This window comes from Stenella coeruleoalba (assembly GCF_951394435.1).
Source record: "Stenella coeruleoalba genome assembly, chromosome: 19".
Taxonomy (NCBI): Eukaryota; Metazoa; Chordata; class Mammalia; order Artiodactyla; family Delphinidae; genus Stenella; species Stenella coeruleoalba.
Genome location: NC_137165.1, coordinates 42,487,255 through 42,507,077, shown reverse-complemented (window position 1 = coordinate 42,507,077; position 19,823 = coordinate 42,487,255). Strand labels below are relative to the sequence as shown.

Genomic DNA, 19,823 nt, shown 5'->3' with positions numbered 1-19,823 from the left:
AATTCTGAAATTAAAACTCTAATTATTTTGAGTGGAAATAATGAGAGTCTAGATACATAGGAATTGAGCAGAAGAGTATGAGCTACGTCTTCAGTACACTTGATAGTTGAGGTTTCTCTAAGAATAGCCAGTTCCTTCATTCCCCCTCAACCAAGTTGTATTAAGTACCTATTTTTTTCATAATAATTCAGTTTTTAAGCACCTTGTTTTTTTTTTTCCAGCTGCTTGTGAGTTTTCTGAGAAGGACATAACAAAGGCTGAACATCATCAATTCAGTAATAAAGATTTGACCACCACTGAGAAGCATGAAACTGAGAAGCATCCAGAAAAGTATCAGGGTATTTTTGTTTCAAACTTGCATGTGGAGCCATGTGGCACAGATACTCATGCCAGCTCATTACAGCATGAAAACAGCAGTTTATTACTCACTAAAGACAGAATGAATGTAGAAAAGGCTGAATTCTGTAATAAAAGCAAACAGCTTGTCTTAGGAAAGAGCCAACAGAGCAGATGGGCTGAAAGTAAGGACACATGTAATGATAGGCAGACTCCCAGTACAGAGAAAAAGGTAGTTCTGAATGCTGATCCCCTATATGGGAGAAAAGAACTGAATAAGCAGAAACCTGCCTCCTCTGACAGTCCTAGAGATTCCCAAGAGTTTCCTTGGATAACACTGAATAGCAGCATACAGAGAGTTAATGAATGGTTTTCCAGAAGTGACGAAATGCTAACTTCTTACGACTCACGTGATGGGGCATTTGAATCAAACACTGAAGTAGCTCGTGCAGTGGAAGTTCCAAAGGAAGTTGATGGATATTTGGGTTCTTCAGAGAAAATAGACTTAATGGCCAGTGATCCTCATGGTGCTTTAATACATGAAAGAGTCCACTCCAAACCAGTAGAGAGTAATATTGAAGATAAAATATTTGGGAAAACCTATCAGAGGAAGACAAGCCTCCCTAACTTGAGCCGCATAGCTGAAGATCTAATTATAGGAGCATCTACTGTAGAACCTCAGATAACACAAGAGCGCCCCCTCACAAAAAAACTAAAGCGTAAAAGGAGAAGTACATCAGGCCTTCATCCTGAGGATTTTATCAAGAAAGTCGATTTGGCAGTTCTTCCAAAGACTCCTGAAAAAATAATTGAGGGAACTGACCAAACAGAGCAGAATGGTCATGGGATAAATATTACTAGTAATGGTCATGAGACTGAAATGAAAGGTGGTTATGTTCAGAAAGAGAAAAACGCTAACCTAACAGAATCATTGGAAAAAGAATCTGCTTTCAGAACTAAGGCTGAACCTATAAGCAGCAGTATAAGCAATATGGAACTAGAATTGAATATCCATAGTTCAAAAGCACCTAAAAATAGGCTGAGGAGGAAGTCCTCTACCAGGAACATTCATGCACTTGAACTAGCAGTCAGTAGAAACCCAAGCCCACCTAATCATACTGAACTACAAATTGATAGTTGTTCTAGCAGTGAAGAGATGAAGAAAAAACATTCCAGCCAAATGCCAGTCAGGCACGGCAAAAAGCTTCAATTCATGGGAGATAAAGAACCTACAACTGGAGCCAAGAAGAGTGACAAGCCACACAAACAAATAACTAAGAGACTTGCCAGTGACACTTACCCAGAACTAAATTTAACAAACATACCTGTTTTTTTTACTCACTGTTCTGGTTCTAATAAACTTCAAGAGTTTGTTAATCCTAGCCTTCAAAGAGAGGAGAGCCTAGGAACAATTCAAGTGTCAAATAATACCAAAGACCCCAAAGATCTGACATTAAGTAGAGGAAAAGGTTTGCAAATTGAAAGAGCTGTAGAGAGTACCAGTATTTCCTTGGTACCTGATACTGATTATGGCACTCAGGATAGTATCTCATTACTGGAAGCTGACACCCTAGGGAAGGCAAAGACAGCACCAAATCAACATGTGAGTCTGTGTGCAGCAATTGAAAGCCCCAAGGAACTTATCCCTGGTTGTTCTAAAGATATTAGAAACGACACAGAGGACTTTCAGGATCCACTGGGACATGACGTTAACCACATTCAGAAGGCGAGCATAGAAATGGAAGAGAGTGAACTTGATACACAGTATTTGCAGAATATGTTCAAGGTTTCAAAGCGTCAGACGTTTGCTCTGTTTTCAAATCCAGAAAAGGAATGTGCAACAGTCTGTGCCCACTCTGGGTCCTTAAGGGAACAAAGTCCAAGAGTCCCTCTTGAATGCAGACAAAAAGAAGAAAATCAGGGAAAGAGTGAGTCTAAAATCAAGCATGTGTGGGCAATTAATACAACTGTGGACTTCCCTGTCGCTGGTCAAAAAGATAAGAAGCCGAGCGATCATGCCAAACGTAGCCCAGAAAGAGTAACTAGGCTTTGTCAGTCATCACAGTTCAGAGGCAACAAAACTGAGCTCATTATTGCAAATAAACATGGGATTTCACACAACCCATATCTTATACCATCACTTTCTCCCATCAGGTCATCTGTTAAAACTATATGTAAGAAAAACCTGTCAGAGGAGAAGTTTGAGGAACCTGTAATGTCACCTGAAAGAGCAATGGAAAACGAGAGCATCGTTCAAAGTACAGTACGCACAATTAGCCAAAATAACAGTCGAGAAAGCACTTTTAAAGAAGTCAACTCAAGCAGTATTAATGAAGTAGGTTCCAGTACTAATGAAGTAGGCTCTAGTATTAATGAAGTAGGTTCCAGTGGTGAAAACATTCAAGCAAAACTAGATAGAAACAGAGGACCTAAATTAAGTGCTTCGCTCAGATTAGGTCTTATGCAACCCGAAGTCTATAAGCAAAGTCTTCCTGTAAGTAACTGTCAACTTCCTGAAATAAAAAGGCAAGGAGAAAATGAAGGCACACTTCAGGCTGTTAATGAAGATTTCTCCCCATGTCTAAATCCAGATAACCTAGAACAACCTATGGGAAGAAGCCATGCTTCTCAGGTTTGTTCTGAGACACCTGATGAGTTGTTAAATGATGACAAAATAAAGGAAAGCAACTTTGCTGAAAGTGACATTGAGGAAAGATCTGCTGTTTTTAGCAAAAGTGTCCAAAAAGGAGAATTCAGAAGGAGCCCTGGCCCTTTAGCCCATCATACATCTTTGGTTCAGGGTCACGAAAGAGGGGCTGAGTCCTCAGAAGAGAATGTGTCTAGTGAGGATGAAGAGCTTCCTTGCTTCCAACACTTATTTGGTAAAGTAACCAATACACTGTCTCCATCTACCAGACATAATGCTGTTGCCACAGAGGGTCTATCTAAGGAAACAGAGGAGAACCTAATATCATTGAAGAATAGTTTAAATGACTGTAGTGACCACGTAACATCGGCAAAGGCATCCGAGGAACATCACCTTCATGAGGAAGCGAGATGTTCTGATAGCTTATTTTCTTCACGGTGCAGTGCAGTGGAAGACTTGACCGCTAATACAAACACCCAGGATCCTTTCTTGATGTTTGATCCTCTTTCCAAACAAGTGGGGCATCAGTCTGACAACCAGGAAGTTCTGAGTGACAAGGAATTGGTTTCAGATGATGACGAAAGGGAAACTGGCTGGGAAGAGGATAATCACCAAGAAGAGCAGAGTGTGGATTCAGACTTAGGTATTGGAACCAGGTTTTTGTGTTTGCCCCCGTCTATTTTATAGAAATGAACTAAATGTTTATGCCTTTGGGGGAGCACATTTTACGAGTTTCCAAGTACAATGAAAGTAACTGCTTCTTAAACTTTAAACATGTTCCTCCCAAGGTGCTTTTTCTCAAAAGTCCTTTACTCAGCTAGAACATCTTTTCTATTTGAATGAGATTTAATGCCCTAATTATTGGTGGACTTGCTTCTGGTTTTCATCCTTACGATTCCTAAGAGGAAATCTGGTGTCCCTAAACAAAGAGTGTAATCATTTTGTGTGACATGAAAGTGAAGTTTGTCCTGTCAATGAGAAGAAACAGGTACTGCAAGTTGGAGTATTGGCTGTCTGTTTTTACATCTTAATCTATTTTTATTATCATTTAAGGTGAAGCAGCATCCGAGTATGAGAGTGAAACAAGCCTCTCTGAAGACTGTTTGGGGCTGTCCTCTCAGAGCGATATCTTAACCACTCAGGTAAAAGCACATGGGGATGTGTGTGTGGTGTTCTCAGTGCTATGCATCCCGCATTCTTACATTTGCTTATATAACCTCTTAGAATTAATGGTATAACAGTTGTGTGTGGGACCTTGTCTCCTCAAATTGGATTGTAAGCACCGAGATGGAACACATTACCTCCTACTTCATACACACACATACACACATGTACGTACCAACATGCTCACTGCAGAACACTAAATACTGAATTTAATGAATAAGTGAAACCTTCAAAACCCATTTGCCCTATAGCAAAAACACGTATGAAAGCACTACTGTATCAAATAGAGGGGTGTGTTTCTTCTCAGTACCAAATTGACACCTACAGAGTTCTCTTCCTGTTAGACACTGTCTAGCCTTTCACTGTTTGGTGGATACTTCTTTTTGTTTTTTCTTTTTAAATCGTATAGTTATTTGTTCTTCAGTGCCTGTAAGTCATCTTTTTTCTTTAAAAAGTACACAATGTTACTTCTTGCTCCTAGTGGTCAATATCCAATATTTTGGTGACTTGTGAGGGGGGTAACAGCTTTGTCATATCTACAACATTTGGTAACATGAATATTTCAGTACTCCAGGCAGAACAGTCTCCTAGAAAAAGCATTCTCTACCACAGCATCTAAAAATTAACATCATATTCCTCACAGAACCTGGCTCTGTCTCCTAATTTTTATGTTGTAGGAGTGGCACCAAAATTTTCTAAGTTCTCACATTCAAAACTTCAGGCTCATTCAGCTTTTTTTTCTCCCTTCCTTCCTTCCTTCCTCCCTTCCTTCCTTCCGTTGCGCCAGGTCTTTAGTTGTGCCATGTGGGATTTTCTAGTTGCAGCAAGTGGGATCTAGTTCCGTGACCAGGGATCGAACCCAGGCCCCCTGCATTGGGAGCGCAGAGTCTTAACCACTGGACCACCAGGGAAGACCCTCAACTTATTTTTTTAGAATATTGACACAGTGGTTGCTGGTGGTAATGGTGAGAGTTCTGTACCTGGCTGTGTTACTCTAGGCAATTTACTTATCATCTCTGAACTATAGTATGTACATTCTTAAAATGGAGATACCTGGACCACCTTGAATCATCCTGCCATGACTTCTTTTTCTCACCTAAACCTTAAATACACCTTCAGCTGCTAGCAAAAAGTGACATTTTTTCCTGAACTTCCTGAAATTCCAGATTAGATAAAACTGAGAAAAACCGATAGTCTTATAATATTGTATATGTGCATCATAAAAAACTTAGAAAATACAGATAAATAAAAATCATCCCTGACAGTCCAGTGGTTAAAACTCCGTGCTTCCACTGCAGGGGCACGGGTTCCATCCCTGTTGGTGAACTAAGATCCCACATGCTGCAGAGCAACTAAGCCTGTGCGCCGCTACTACTGAGCTTGCGCAGCACAGCTAGAGAGCCCACTTGCCACAATGAAAGATCCTGCATGCCCCAAGTAAGACCCAACACAACCAAAACTTAAAAAAAAAAAAAAAGAGAGAGATTGGTTTGGTAAATGTTAACATTTATCTCTGGTATGATATACAAAAGATAGGTAATAGTTGTTGCCTTCAGGTGGGGAAATAGATGATTGGGAGAAGGAGAAGGAGGAAGCCTTACTTTTCTCTGAATATCCTTTTGTGCCTTGAATTTTATACCATGAACTTGTATTAATTATTTTTAAAATTAAATTCTATGCATTAAAAATCATTACTATTAACTTATTGGTATATATTCTTTCTTCTTCCTATTGTACACAGGGGTGTGTGTGTGTGTGTGTGTATACCTTATCTTTAAAAAACATTCAGATGGTACTCTACATACCTACATTGTTTTTACTATGTCACTAAATTTTCTTCAATGAATTTATTTTTAACTACTATATAGTATTCTTTCCTTGTGTACACCATGATTTATTCAACCTATTGCTGAATATGAGGGTTTCAGGGCAAGAGACACAGTTTGCTATCATGTACAGCACTGTATTATTATCTTAAAAAAAATTTATTTGGTTGCACCGGGTCTTAGTTGCAGCAGGCGGGCTCCTTAGTTGCAGCTTGCCGGCTCCTTAGTTGCAGCACACGGGCTCCTTAGTTGTGGCGTGCGAACTCTTATTTGTGGCATGCATGTGGGATCTAGTTCCCTGACCAGGGATCGAACCCAGGCCCCCTGCATTGGAAGTGCAGAGTCTTATCCACTGCACCACTAGGGAAGTCCCTGTAGTATTATCTTGATAACTAAATATTTGCCCACATCCCCAATGACTTCCTTAGTATAAATTCCTAGGACTGGAATTTTTCTGTTTGGTACATGTTATTAAATTGTCCTTTAGAAAGACTGAACCAAGCTGTGCTCTTCTAGCCCCTGTGGTACTTGGTAGCTCCCATTTTCCTATACCTTTGCCAACACTGGGTAGTATCCAGTTCTAAACTTCTGAGTCTTGGCATTGCTGTGAGGACTATAGATAGAGGGCTTGTCTTCTACTGCCTGTTTTCAACACAGAGCAAATCCCTCCAGGACTGAAGCCTGCTGGAGTCAGGAAGAAACCTCTGAGACCACTGCCTGTTCTGTGCCTGAATTGTCACCTGTATTCTCCACTTCTGCAGGATTGCCATGGTGACTAAATTAATGAAAAGATTTTGGAGTCCTTTTCTTTTTTGGCTGTGCTGCACAGCTTGCAGGATCTTAGTTCCCCAGCCAGGGATCGAACCTGTGCCTCCTGCGGCGGAAGTGCAGAGTCCTAACCACTAGACCGCCAGGGAATTCCCTAGGAGGGCTTTTCTCTGTTTGCAATTACTATGATCCTTTCTCAGTGTGGATTTGGGGCTCTGTCAACGTGACTTTCACCTTTTTATCCCTTGTGTTTTAGAGTTGTAGTGTTCGGTTTCTGATTCCATCTGCCTTAGCCATATTGTATAATATTTGACATTCAATAAACTACCTCCTTGTTTTCTATATTTCTGATCTTGTTCCCAGAGATATATGTCTATTTGTTCAAGATTCATTTTATAACCTGTTTTTATCAAGCATCTACCCAAAACAGAGCCAAAGTCAGATTTCAGGGCTAACTTAAATCTAGAGTAGCTCCAACAAGCAAAATGATTGAAGTGGGATCTTTTCCCAAGGTCTGTTTACACAGAACTGGGGAGACATATATAGGAGATAAATCCTAATTTGGTATCATTAGTATCTGTGCTTTATCAAAGACTGATTAACTATATTTATTCATTAATTCATTTCTGTATTAAACATTTACTAAATGCTTACTGCCTGCTGGGTGTTAGGGATACAAAAATGATTAAGGAAGGATTCCATCCATCTGGGAGGAACATTCCACTTCGGTATACTAATGCACTAGCAGTATAAATGAAGCACTGAGGGGTCATCTGTTCCTGACAGGAGATGTACTATTGGTGGGGACTTCTGAAGGAGATATTCAAGCTGGACCTTAAAAGATGAGAATTTTTTCCAGGTGGAAAGAGAAGAGAGGCAGTAAATCAAGGCAAAGGCATGGAGGCGTGAAATCATGCCCAGGAAACACAAAGTTGTCCCATGTGACTGGAAAACAGGGCATACGTGGTGGTTTTGGGGAGAAACAAGAGATAAGATCAGAGTGTGGAGGCCCTTTTGATTGATTGATTGATTTTGGGCTGAGTTGGGTCTTAGTTGCTGCACGCGGGCTTTCTCTAGTTGCGGCGAGTGGGGGCTACTCTTCGTTGTGGTGCGTGGGCTTCTCATTGCGGTGGCTTCTCTTATTGCAGAGCACAGGCTCTAGGTGTGCAGGCTTCAGTAGTTCTGGCACGCAGGCTTCAGTAGTTGTGGCTCACGGGCTCTAGAGTGCAGGCTCAGTAGTTGTGGCACGCGGGCTTACTTGCTCCGCGGCACGTGGGATCTTCCCGGACCAGGGCTCGAACCCATGTCCCCTGCATTGGCAGGCGGATTCTTAACCAGTGCGCCACCAGCGAAGCCCGTGAAGGCCCTTTTGAATGCTGTGCTTAGGAATTTGGAATTTATCATGAGATCAATAACGAGTAATAATTATACAGTATTCAGAAAGTGTTAACTTTTTATATGAGCAGTTGTATACAACTAAGCTCCTAATGGAAAAAGAGACATGATAAACATGGCTTTTAGGGAACTTTAGCGGTATTAAAAGTAGATATCAGGGTAGCACAGTGGGAATAGAAAAGAAAAGTAGGACTAATTCAAGAAACACAAGAATTAGAATCAAGAAAACTTGGTAACCAATTTGGGTTTAGTCTCCCAAATGTATCAGGCCAATTGCCTGCAGGGGAATTTGTCCAAGTTATAAAGTAACTGCTTTGGGAGAACCCAAAGGAAAGTTATGTACCTATAATTCTCCCATTACTTTTCCGATTTTCTAACCTATTTAATGGCCACAGAAGTTAGATGTGATGGTTGTGGCAGTAGTGACTGATAGAGCTCCTTGAAGCTTATCAGGTATCCTGGTTTCATTCCAGATTTACTGAGGTGAGCCCTTGGCTAGGATTTGATCAGTAATGGAACTACTCACAAGACACCACGTGGTGGCAATGGTGCTGCTGTGGACATTGGCAACAAAGCAGTCTCAGGGTAGTAGTGGAAGCCTTAGTGGAGCAGGGAGTGCATTTCCCAGTCATAAAAACCTCCTAAAAACTGTGAACTCAGTGTAGCAGGAGAAACTAGATGGCTTGTTTTTAGTAGAGGGCAAAGTCATTTGCGAGGATCAGAAGAAACAGGGTGAAACAATCTGTTTCCCCAGGGTTTGCTGGCAACCATACATGCTCCTTCTAAAAGTAGTGAAGAAATGTATATTTTGGAGAGCTCCTTACTTACGAAATACTTCGCTTATCAAAAACCTTAGACTTAAAAAAAAAAAAAAAAAACCTTAGACTTAGCAGATTTCTTCTTCATATGGAGAAATAAACATCAGGAGCCTCATAAGCAAGAGGAGCCCATTATCTTGAATTGAGAACAATAACTGACCTTACAGGCTTTCTGAGGGCTCCTTCTGCTGGATCCTTCCATATAGCCGGTTCTTCTCTGCAGCGATCTCTAGGTACCCCGTCCCCATCTAGAATGGCAGCACCATTCTAGGGCTGTATCCCCAGTGCCTCACACATAATAGGTGGTCAACAAATAGTTGTTGAATGAATAAATAGATAAATTAATGAATTAGCTCTTTGCTTGTTCTGTTAGAAACTAAATGTTCAAAGAATCCCAGAAAAGGAAGTGACCTCACAAGCCAGAGATTAGACATTTTTATATGGACTAACCCAAATCTCTTATGAGTGCCACAATACCAAATTTTTGAAATGCAGCCTTTGGAAGATGTTAACAGAATCATGCTAATTTTAAATACCAAAAGTGTTTTAAGTACCTTATTTTTTCACCCCCTAGCTTTAAAAGAAAATAACCAACTTCAAAAGGACATCACAATAAAACAAGCCTATTTGGGAGAGTTTGAGGAATTTTTTCTCCCCTTCTAACATCTTTCTGAAATAATTTCATGGGCATTAACTGCATGAATATGGTCAGATTAAAAGGTGCTCAGGGCTTCCCTGGTGGCGCAGTGGTTAAGAATCTGCCTGCCAATGCAGGGGACACGGGTTTGAGCTGAGGTCCAGGAAGATCCCACATACCGCGGAGCAACTAAGCCCATGCACCACAATGACTGAGCCTGCGCTCCAGAGCCCGCATGCCACAACTACTGAGCCCACGTGCCACAACTACTGAAGCCCGCATGCTTAGAGCCCGTGCTCTGCAATGAGAAGCTGCCACAATGAGAAGCCCGCTCACCACAAGGAAGAGTAGCCCCTGCTCAACGCAACTAAAGAAAGACCACGTGCAGCAACGAAGACCCAACGCAGCCATAGATAAATAAATAGATAAATAAATAAATTTTAAAAAAGGTGGTCAGGCAGAACTTATAATTCCATACAAAGTGATTTCAAGTCCCACGGTAAAATTAATTGGTGTAACATATTCTTGATCTCTGGCAAGTTTCTAAAAGAGTATAACTTTCTTGGTGTCGTTTCTCGTGTCTGCAGCAGAGGGATACCATGCAAGATAACCTGCTAAAGATCCAGCAGGAAATGGCCGAACTGGAAGCTGTGTTAGAGCAGCACGGGAGCCAGCCTTCTCACAGCTCCCCTTCCCTCATAGCCGATTCTTGTGCCTCTGAGGACCTGCTAAATCTGGAACAAAACACATCAGAAAAAGGTTTGTAATATTGGCCAAACTGTTACCTTAAGCAAAATTCTTCCCTCCCTAAGCCTTTATCTCTTTCTGAAAAGTATGGACCCAGCTCCAACATTTTATATCTTTGCTCAGCATATATTTGCCGAGTCACTCCTTGGGAAATCTTAGAGCCTTGCTTCTAGTCCCTGCTTACAACTAATTTACCATTCAGAGGGCCCAAGACAGTCAGTAAGCATCGTCATCTGAGTACCCACAGTAAGCAAATGCTATGGGGCGCCCACAGGAAGCTGAGTGTCATGGGGCAGATTGGAAACAGGTAACCCCATCATTTTAGAAAGCTTATAAAAAAACCACTCAGACATGTTTCTTATAGCACTGGTGTCAGATCACAAAGCCCTATTTAATCACTTTCTGGTTTATAGAGAGAGACGTCTATGTATACTTCAGGAACTGCACCTTGATCCACAGAAAGCCCAATTATGTGGCAGAGACAGGTGCTTTATAACAACATGATTGTTATCAACAAGACGAGGCATTTGGAGTAACTGGGCAGGTGGAGCTGCTCTGAGCTGACTCCCTATAAGAAGTGAGCACCGAGCTGAGAAATAACCTGGCATAAAGGAAGGAAAGTGAGATGAAAATTTGAGTTTTAACTGGAAAAAGCCTGTGAAAAACAACACATCAGGCAGGGTTTTAAACGGGCAAATACAGACACGCGTGAGAGGCTAGGCATAGGCCTGGGTTCCAGGAGAGAGCTGGTGCTCAGGAACTAGCACTCCCAGAGTGCTAGCTACCCAGCTAACTTAGTGTTAAAGTCCCTTCTTCGTTCTCCCTCCCTTCCTCAGGCCTACAGGGGGCCAAAGGGCCTTCCTTTGAGTCTTTCTAGGAACTCTACTCTTAATTATTCAAGAGAGTGGCGTTGGTCCCGGAGTGTGCCTTGTAGTGTTTTTATGTTCAGAGAGAAACAATAAGTAGCTCATGCATGAGAAGCTAGGAACTCTGTTGCTATGGCAGTGGTTCAAAATGTATTTCCTTAAATGCATTCTTTGTAACTATCTTCATTTAGTTCATCTCCCAGATAAAGTAGCCCCAAGTCTCACCACCATCACAATTCTTGTTGGTGCTTTCACCACCTTCAATCTAAAAACAGACTAGACTTTCAATTTTAATGCACCAGATATAAAATGTTATTGTCTGGCTTTGAATATATGTGTGAATCTACTATCTCATCTTTGTTGGGGGGCGTATTTTTTCCTGAAGATTTGTACACAAAATGTTTCTTTGTGGCTTTTCTTTTTTCATAAGTGCTATACTTTTATATATTCTATTTTACTATGGATTTGAAAAACTCTGAAAATTTCTTCTGAATTTCTATATAAAACTTTTTTTTTATGAAAGAGCCTTTACTCTATCCTTTGTGGTAAACTTACTCATTGGTCTACTTTCTCATGAAATTATAACATCCTCAGAGTTTTGAGGTAGGTGGGTAAATGTTGAGAGGAGGGAGGAGAGGCTTATGAGAATTTCTCCATTTAAAAAAAAAGTGTCCCGGGCTTCCCTGGTGGCGCAGTGGTTGAGCGTCTGCCTGCCGATGCAGGGGACACGGGTTCGTGCCCCGGTCCGGGAAGATCCCACATGCCGCGGGGCGGCTGGGCCCGTGAGCCATGGCCGCTGAGCCTGCGCGTCCGGAGCCTGTGCTCTGCAACGGGAGAGGCCACAACAGTGAGAAGCCCGCGTACTGCAAAAAAAAAAACCAAAAAACAAAAAAAAGTGTCCCCTCTCCCAACTCCACAGAGAGTGTCTGCCATGCCCACTTATATTTGCACAACTTGAATATGTTTTTCAAATTGCTCAAATGCTACTTCTCAAGGAGATCACCTATAACCATGGTTTTTTTTTTGTTTTTTTTTGTTTTTTGCGGTACGCGGGCCTCTCACTGCTGTGGCCTCTCCCTTTGCGGAGCACAGGCTCTGGACGCGCAGGCTCAGTGGCCATGGCTCACGGGCCTAGCCGCTCTGCGGCATGTGGGATCTTTCCGGACCGGGGCACGAACCCGTGTCCCCTGTATCAGCAGGCAGACTCAACCACTGCGCCACAAGGGAAGCCCAACCACGGTATTTTTTATTGTAATTTTTAAGTCTCTGACTTTTCCAGCCCCACTTTACCCTGTTATACTGTTACATTTTTTCAATAGCCCTTATTAACCTTTTTTTTTTTTTAATTTATTTTTGGCTGCGTTGGGTCTTCGTTGCTGGGCTCGGGCTTTCTCTAGTTGCGGTGAGCGGAGGCTACTCTTCATTGGGGTGCAGGCTTCACATTGCAATTGCTTCTCTTGTTACAGAGCACAGGCTGTAGGTGCACAGGCTTCAGTAGTTGTGGCTCACAGGCTCTAGAGTACAGGCTCAGTAGTTGTGGCACATGGGCTTAGTTGCTCCACAGCTTGTGGGATCTTCCCGGACCAGGGCTTGAACCTGTGTCCCCTGCATTGGCAGGTGGATTCTTAACCACTGTGCCACCAGGGAAGGCCCTTAACTTTTTTTTTTTTTTTTTTTCCCGGTACGCGGGCCTCTCACTGTTGTGGCTTCTCCCGTTGCGGAGCAACAGGCTCCGGACGTGCAGGCTTAGCGGCCATGGCTCACGGGCACAGCTGCTCCGCAGCATGTGGGATCTTCCCAGACCGGGGCACGAACCCGTGTCCCCTGCAACGGCAGGTGGACTCTCAACCACTGCACCACCAGGGAAGCCCGGCCCTTAACTTTTAACAATATCCAATTTGTTTTGCATGTTGTTTAGAGTTCCTCCTTACCTCCCACTAGAATGTAGGCTCCATCTGGGCAGAGAACCCTTACACCTGAGCCTGGAACACAGTAGGCGCTCAATAAATATTTTAATTCACATGATTAAAACTCTGAAGCCCACTCTAGAGTTACTGAAAGAAAATTTCTGGGTATGGATTCTGGAATTTTGTGGCTTTATTTCTGAAACAATTTGAGCATCTACTTAATAGCAGCTCAAGTTTTGTGCCTTTTTCCCTCTTAAATTGGTGTGAGTCTAACTGAAATTCAAGCAAACTTAATCCTGGGAAAAGGAGTTTTGTTTACCTTCAGCTGTACTAAAATGACTTATTATTTAAATAAATGTTTTATTTTTGAATAACTCTAGATTTACAGAAAAGCAGCAATGATAGTACAGAGAGTTCCTACAAGAACTCTACCTCTTACCTAGTTTCAGTTTCCCCTAATGTTGTCATCTTACATTACCATGGTAATTTTGTCAGAACGAAGAAACCAACATTGGCACATTACTAGTAATAAGCGAAACTCTAGACTTAATCATATTTCACCAGTTTTTATTTTTTAATTTATTTTTATTTTATTATTATTTTTATTTATTTTTAGCTGTGTTGGGTCTTCGTTTTTGTGGGAGGGCTTTCTCTAGTTGCAGCAAGCGGGGGCCACTCTTCATCACGGTGCGCAGGCTTCTCACTATCGCGGCCTCTCTTGTTGCGGAGCACAGGCTCCAGACGCGCAGGCTCAGTAGTTGTGGCTCACGGGCCTAGTTACTCTGCGGCATGTGGGATCTTCCCAGACCAGGGCTCGAACCCGTGTCCCCCGCATTGGCAGGCAAACTCTCAACCACTGCGCCACCAGGGAAGCCCCAGTTTTTATTTTTTAAGAATCCGTATTCTTAATGATGATGAAAGCTCCTTTTCCAGGATCTTTACATCAGATGTCCTGCCCTCAGCCTAGATCTGCCCTACTGTTTGCCTAAGGGTCATTCCCAAGCCTGCATAATATTTTTGAGCAAACGTGTATTCTTACCCATTACGAATGATGTGTACCTCCCTCTGCAGGTAAAGCTATTTCATATCAGGCACTTTGTTTTTATTTTTGTTTTGTTTTTTTCCTCCTGAATTACCTGTCATTCATAAAGCAAACATTAGCATTTGTAACATCGTAGTCCATTACAGCTGAAATGATTTTCAGACACATCTGAGCTTTTCTGCCCTACAGTACGTTCATTCCTGAAAGCTTATAGTTTATCATTTCTCAATATCTCTTTCCTCCTTTTCAATGTCTTTCTCTTTGATTCTTCCCAATACTTTTCAACAATGCTTATTAGCACCTAATAGGCAGTCAGTAAATTTATTAAATGTTTGGTCTGGCCCGTATTCCCTACCCATGAAGAATATAACATATTAAGACCCACAGATGAAGGAATGATTTCGGGGGGACTACAGTACTGTTCCAGTACTTGGGCTCTGGATCACTGCATCTATGAAATAAAGATTAAGGAAAAAGAAGAGAAGGAAAGTTTTTCCCTGTATTTTTTAGGTACTATTGAGTTATTGAGTCCTAACTCAGGTTAGCTTATTTTCTTTGTAGCTTGGGCCCCATTGTAGTGAAAAGAGGAACTTGTATGTTAAATGTCCAGGTGGTAGAATGACCTTTTTAATATCTATTTTTGTGTCTGAGGCCTTTCCCTCCCCACCCTTCCACTTAAAAAAATAAAAAAGCCCTTTCCAATAGTTCATTCTGTCACTTTGCTGTACACTGGAAACTAACAACATTGTAAATCAACTATACTTTAATAAGTTTTTTTTAATTAAAAAAATAATTAATTCTGTTTGGTGTGATTCCTTAGACATTGCACATTACCTTTTATCAGTGATCACCTTGTATTTAGGGGGGAAATGATGCCTATATTAAAAACTTCACATTCCAGTTGGAAGAAAAACCTGCTGGTGCATGGTTAGACCCTTCTTTGTTTCAGCACCTTACAGTAGCTCCAGGCAGGGTTCTTGTGTTCCTAGAAACTCACAGGTCCAGAAGAGAAGACTATAAAGGAAACTATAAATAATGTATTTGAGGATTAACTCAGGAAATCAATGATTATTTCCCCCCAGGCTACCCAGTGTCTTAAAAAAATAGTTTAATTAATACAGCCTTTTGTTTAAATTTTTCTGCCTTTATTTATGGATTTTCGCTTTTCTAATAAAAGCTCAAAATAAATTATAGTCATCAGTGACTTTGTAATGGATAGAAGACGTGTAATTTTTAAGTATTTGTTTTTGCTTTTTAAATATTTCTGCCTTTAAGCCACTTCCTAGAAAGCAGTGGCACACTAATACATTTGGAGGAATTAATAAATAAAAAGGATGTACTAACGTGCTAGAACTTTGCCTTGGGTCTGTTCTGTGTTTTTTCCTTTCTTGTGCCAGTTCATCATTAGTTCCATGTATTACTTCCAGGTTCCTTATCAGTCGGCACCTTGTTTTTTTGTTTGTATTGGTTTTTCGGTTTATTATTTTCTTAGTAATTGAAAATGTGAAGCAAAATGTCACCTCTTTTTTCTTTCTCATCTGACCCCTCCCTTGTTTCCACACACATGCAAAAACTCAAACCCCCATCCTATACAATCTTTTTTTTTATCATATATTGAGTTTATTTGTGCTCTAAAATATTTAAATATCGACATGCACCTTAATATTGAGTGATGTCACGGGTCATGCCCAACGTAGAACTTGGACAGGAAGTCCTTTGGCCTTGGTGCTTCTGTTTCATGGAAAAACCACATGACCTGTGTCCGCTGCTTCCACACTTCGTTTCTTCCAGTTCCATCTTTCCCTTAATGACCAGAAGATCAGCCACCTTGGGGTCTATGACGTGGGCATTCTTCATAAACATTTCTCGGACTTTATCCCGTCCCGGTTTCACAAAGATGTCTAGCTGGAATAAATGCACAGTGTTCGGCACCTCCTGATACCAGGCGCCGTAGAGCTCACGCAGCCTTCGCTTAGCCTCGTTCATGTCCCGATTGAAAATGGGCTTCAGCGAGGTGCTGGCTGCAGCAGCAGCCGGGCGGAGGCCACTCATCTTGCTAAAGCCCTATACAGTCTTTGATGTGGAGGCAATAGGGATGGAAAAGGGAGTGTGCTTTGTGCTTTCCAGTACTTTCTCTTCCCTGTTGTCTGAGGTGATTTGAGTATAATTTAGTTTGCTGCAGAGATAAAAATTCATTTCCTATTCTTATGTCCTTATCATTCAGGGCCAAAAAATATAAATATATTATTTTTTCAGCCTTGTCTCAGCTGGGTATCTTTATTTACCCAGTTTTAAAGTGTTCCTTTTATTGTTGTTATTATTTTTTAGTCATTGAGTTCCATTTGGTGCTGTATCACTTGTGTTTATAGAATTCTGTCTGATATACCTGTTTAAAAACCAATCTAATTGGGACTTCCCTGGTGGTGCAGTGGTTAAGAATTCGCCTGCCAACGCAAGGGACATGAGTTCAAACCCTTGGGCCAGGAAGATCCCACATTCCGCGAAGCAATTAGGCCCGGGTGCCACAGCTACCGAGCCTGTGCCTCAACTAGAGAAAGCACAGCAACAAAGACCCAACTCAGCCAAAAATAAATAAATTAATTATTTTTTTAAAAAAACAATTTGATTGTCACAGATCGCTGCTTTTGAAAAAAAATGATATTCTCACCTGAATTATCACCATCAGGACAAAGCAGTAAAGTAGATTTCTTTGTTTTCTCATTCCATTTAAAGCAGTATTAACTTCAGAGAAAAGTAGTGAATATCCTATAAGCCAGAATCCAGAAAGCCTTTCTGCTGACAAGTTTCAAGTATCTCCGGATACTTCCACCAGTAAAAATAAAGAACCAGGAATGGAAAGGTAAGAAGTAATAAATGTCAAGTTTGGTAGCTAAGTAACACCTGTACTTACATTAAACTTTTAGTGTTAATTTTTTTTTCACCATACTTTCTCTAGTTTTTTGTACACGGACATATCTAACCTCTCATTGCCCTAGGACATTGCTTTTGTTTAATTGTATGTAGGCTCTTTGGACCTGTACAAGGCATGAGCTACAACATGAGAAATGGACAGTAGATCTGTCCCTTTTCAAAGTCAGAATAAAATACAGAACTAAAACCTCAGCAGGCCTGGAGGCTGATGGTAGACTTCTCCAAGGCCGCCCTTGCCCTAATTGAAGTTTTTGCCTTCCTAGAAAAAGTTTAGCTATTGATTTACCCCAGTAAATATTCAGAATATCTTCCAAGGATGTTGTTCACATCACTATTGATATAAGACTATGTAACACTTTATAGTTTTAAAAATACTGTATCTACTTCTTCATTTGATCTTTATAAAAACACAGTGAAAGTAAAAGGACAAGTTCTGGACTATTATTCCAAATTGATAGTTCAGGATAGAGTCTCAGAACTGATAGAGTCACACATCTCATGACTCTAGAAAGGAAAAGGAATTCATATTTATTGCGTTTCTACCAAGTGTATGTATATTTTCACTTATCTCTCTGGAAATAGTGACAAGTTGTCAATAATCTAATCACACCATCTTTTCCAAGCATCTTGGATTGGACTGAGGATATATTTTTGAGGCTGTGATAATGGCCTGATGGCTGTGATAGAGAATGAAAAGACTTGACCTCCATAGGCCCTAAACCCATGATTAGAGGTAATGACCTCATTGCTGTGCTTTAACCGATTGAGCTAACCACCTGTCTAATATTCAGATGAAATATTCCTCTTCCTCTTCCCCCACCCCAGTATACCCTGTAGAGACTTCTATTAAAAACCTACACATTGATTGAACTTCCTCTACTAGACTGCTTGAGGAACAGTTCAGGTCTTGCTCATCTTTAATCCGTGGAGCCTAGCTTTAGTGCCTGACTCATACTAAATATCCAATAATTGTTTGAATCAGTTATCTGATCTCTGAGGTCCTTTAAATCTGTTGATAAGTATCGTATTCAGCAAAGTTCTAAACACCTGAAAGAGCAGAGGAATTACTGTGTGCATATGCTCTTCTAACAATATATTATAGCTGGCTTTTATTTTTAGAATGACTTTGGACATTGAAAAGGTAGGAGGTAGGGATGATTCTATGAATTCTGCTAAAATTGGGTAGAAAGAATGAGTGTAGCAATGTCAAAATTAATCAACTTATTTTCATGAGAGAGCTGATTCTCATACATTCATTTGAAATAGTGTATAGAATTTGAGTGAGTGGCAGTGGATAATTTGGTGAAATTTGCTGACATGCTTTTAAATAGCTAGGAGATATACTGCCTCAGGCCAGACCCTAAGGAGAGATGTTATATGTCAGCCCTGACATGTTGGCAGACATCGTGAATCCAGACTCCTAGCCATCTCTTGTGTTCTCTCTTGCTAGTCATTCCCGATCTCTGACAGTGAGCTCTTTCACTTATGCCTTGGCTGCCTGGGAAGTATGATTAGTCCTTTCACAAGCTACAGTGATGGTTTTCTCCTTTCATCCTTTTTTCTAGGTCTTCCCCTTCTAAATCGCAGTTGTCAGATAATAGTTGGTATATGCACAGCCACTCAAGGAGTCTTCAGAGCAGAAACTGCCCACCTCAAAAGGAGCTTGAGGCTGTTGATGTGGAGGAGCAACAGCTGACAGAGTCTGAGGCCCAGGATTTAATGGAGCAGTCTTCTTTGCCAAGACAAGATCTAGGTAATATTTTATCTGCTCTGATGGAGAAAACACTTTTATTTTACTCTTAACCTAAAGATATTCTGATGAATCAGCTTTCAAATGTGGTAGTCTATCATGAACGCATCTGTTATACTTAAACCCATTAGAAAACTAGCTTGAATGTTAATCCAAGTTGAACATTATTGCCGCTGTTAATCGGTCTATATTGGTTTAACTCTAACAGTTTGGAGGATGGGAGAGTCTTGGTGCTCTCTAAATATTTTACTTCAACTGTTAGATAAGAGTTCTAGGGCCCTAGGGTAAAGTTTTAGGCTTGTCCTTTATTGAAAAATGAGTCAAATCTCTAAAGTAAGCTCTTGTTTTATGAATTAATGAAGATAAATTACTATATATTTTATGCCTTATAAATCACTGTAACTGAATGGTGTGCTTTATTGCTTGTAAATCAAGGTTTTAATCAGTAAAGAAAGTTTTAAATTAATCCTGAAAAACACATTGTCATAAAAGGTGCTCTTAGACAACTAAATATTTTTGGCCATGTTCACTAGGGTCATTTTAGGGATCTCATACATTCTACTTAGCTGTGCTTACTTGCTGATGGAGTGACATTTTCTAAAATGTTTCAGGGATGGTCTGTTTTTAATTTGGTAATGATATCTGATGATTTATTAAGTGAAAAAGTTAATGATATCATCATGGATGAAGAAACAAAAATCATTTTGATTGTATTTAGTCAACTATTTGTATTTGGTATTTTTTTTTTAGAGTTTCAGTGATATAGGAAGTGCCAAAATATTCACAAGCAGCCCAAAAATTAAAGTATACATTTGAGTATAACTGAATCACTTTGCTGTACACCTGAAACTAACACAACATTGTAAATCAACTATACTCCAATATAAAATAAAAATTTTTTAAAGAAGTATACATTTGAATCAAAACCATCCCCTAAGAACTAAACGACAGAAATTATAGAAAGCAGGCTTTCTTATAATATTGCATTT

General features: G+C 40.6%; 1 protein-coding gene and 1 pseudogene across 10 annotated transcripts in view; one reads left to right on the top strand and one right to left on the bottom strand.

The window, feature by feature from the left end:
- The window catches only part of BRCA1 (BRCA1 DNA repair associated), a 62,427-nt gene that overhangs the window by 25,060 nt on the left and 17,544 nt on the right, over nucleotides 1-19,823 (top strand). For 3 of the 9 annotated variants that reach the window (XM_079904266.1, XM_079904267.1, XM_079904265.1), the window contains exons 10-14: nucleotides 222-3,626; nucleotides 4,037-4,125; nucleotides 10,179-10,350; nucleotides 16,887-17,013; nucleotides 18,650-18,837. In XM_079904266.1, coding sequence (XP_079760392.1) covers nucleotides 222-3,626; nucleotides 4,037-4,125; nucleotides 10,179-10,350; nucleotides 16,887-17,013; nucleotides 18,650-18,837 — 3,981 coding nt within the window. The remainder of the gene's footprint in view (nucleotides 1-221; nucleotides 3,627-4,036; nucleotides 4,126-10,178; nucleotides 10,351-16,886; nucleotides 17,014-18,649; nucleotides 18,838-19,823) is intronic. The other 6 variants (XM_079904273.1, XM_079904272.1, XM_079904271.1 and 3 more) reach the window with 3 other exon arrangements.
- LOC307177260 (NADH dehydrogenase [ubiquinone] 1 alpha subcomplex subunit 6-like) lies at nucleotides 15,829-16,568 on the bottom strand (annotated as a pseudogene). The gene has a single exon. The product of its transcript is annotated as an NADH dehydrogenase [ubiquinone] 1 alpha subcomplex subunit 6-like (transcript).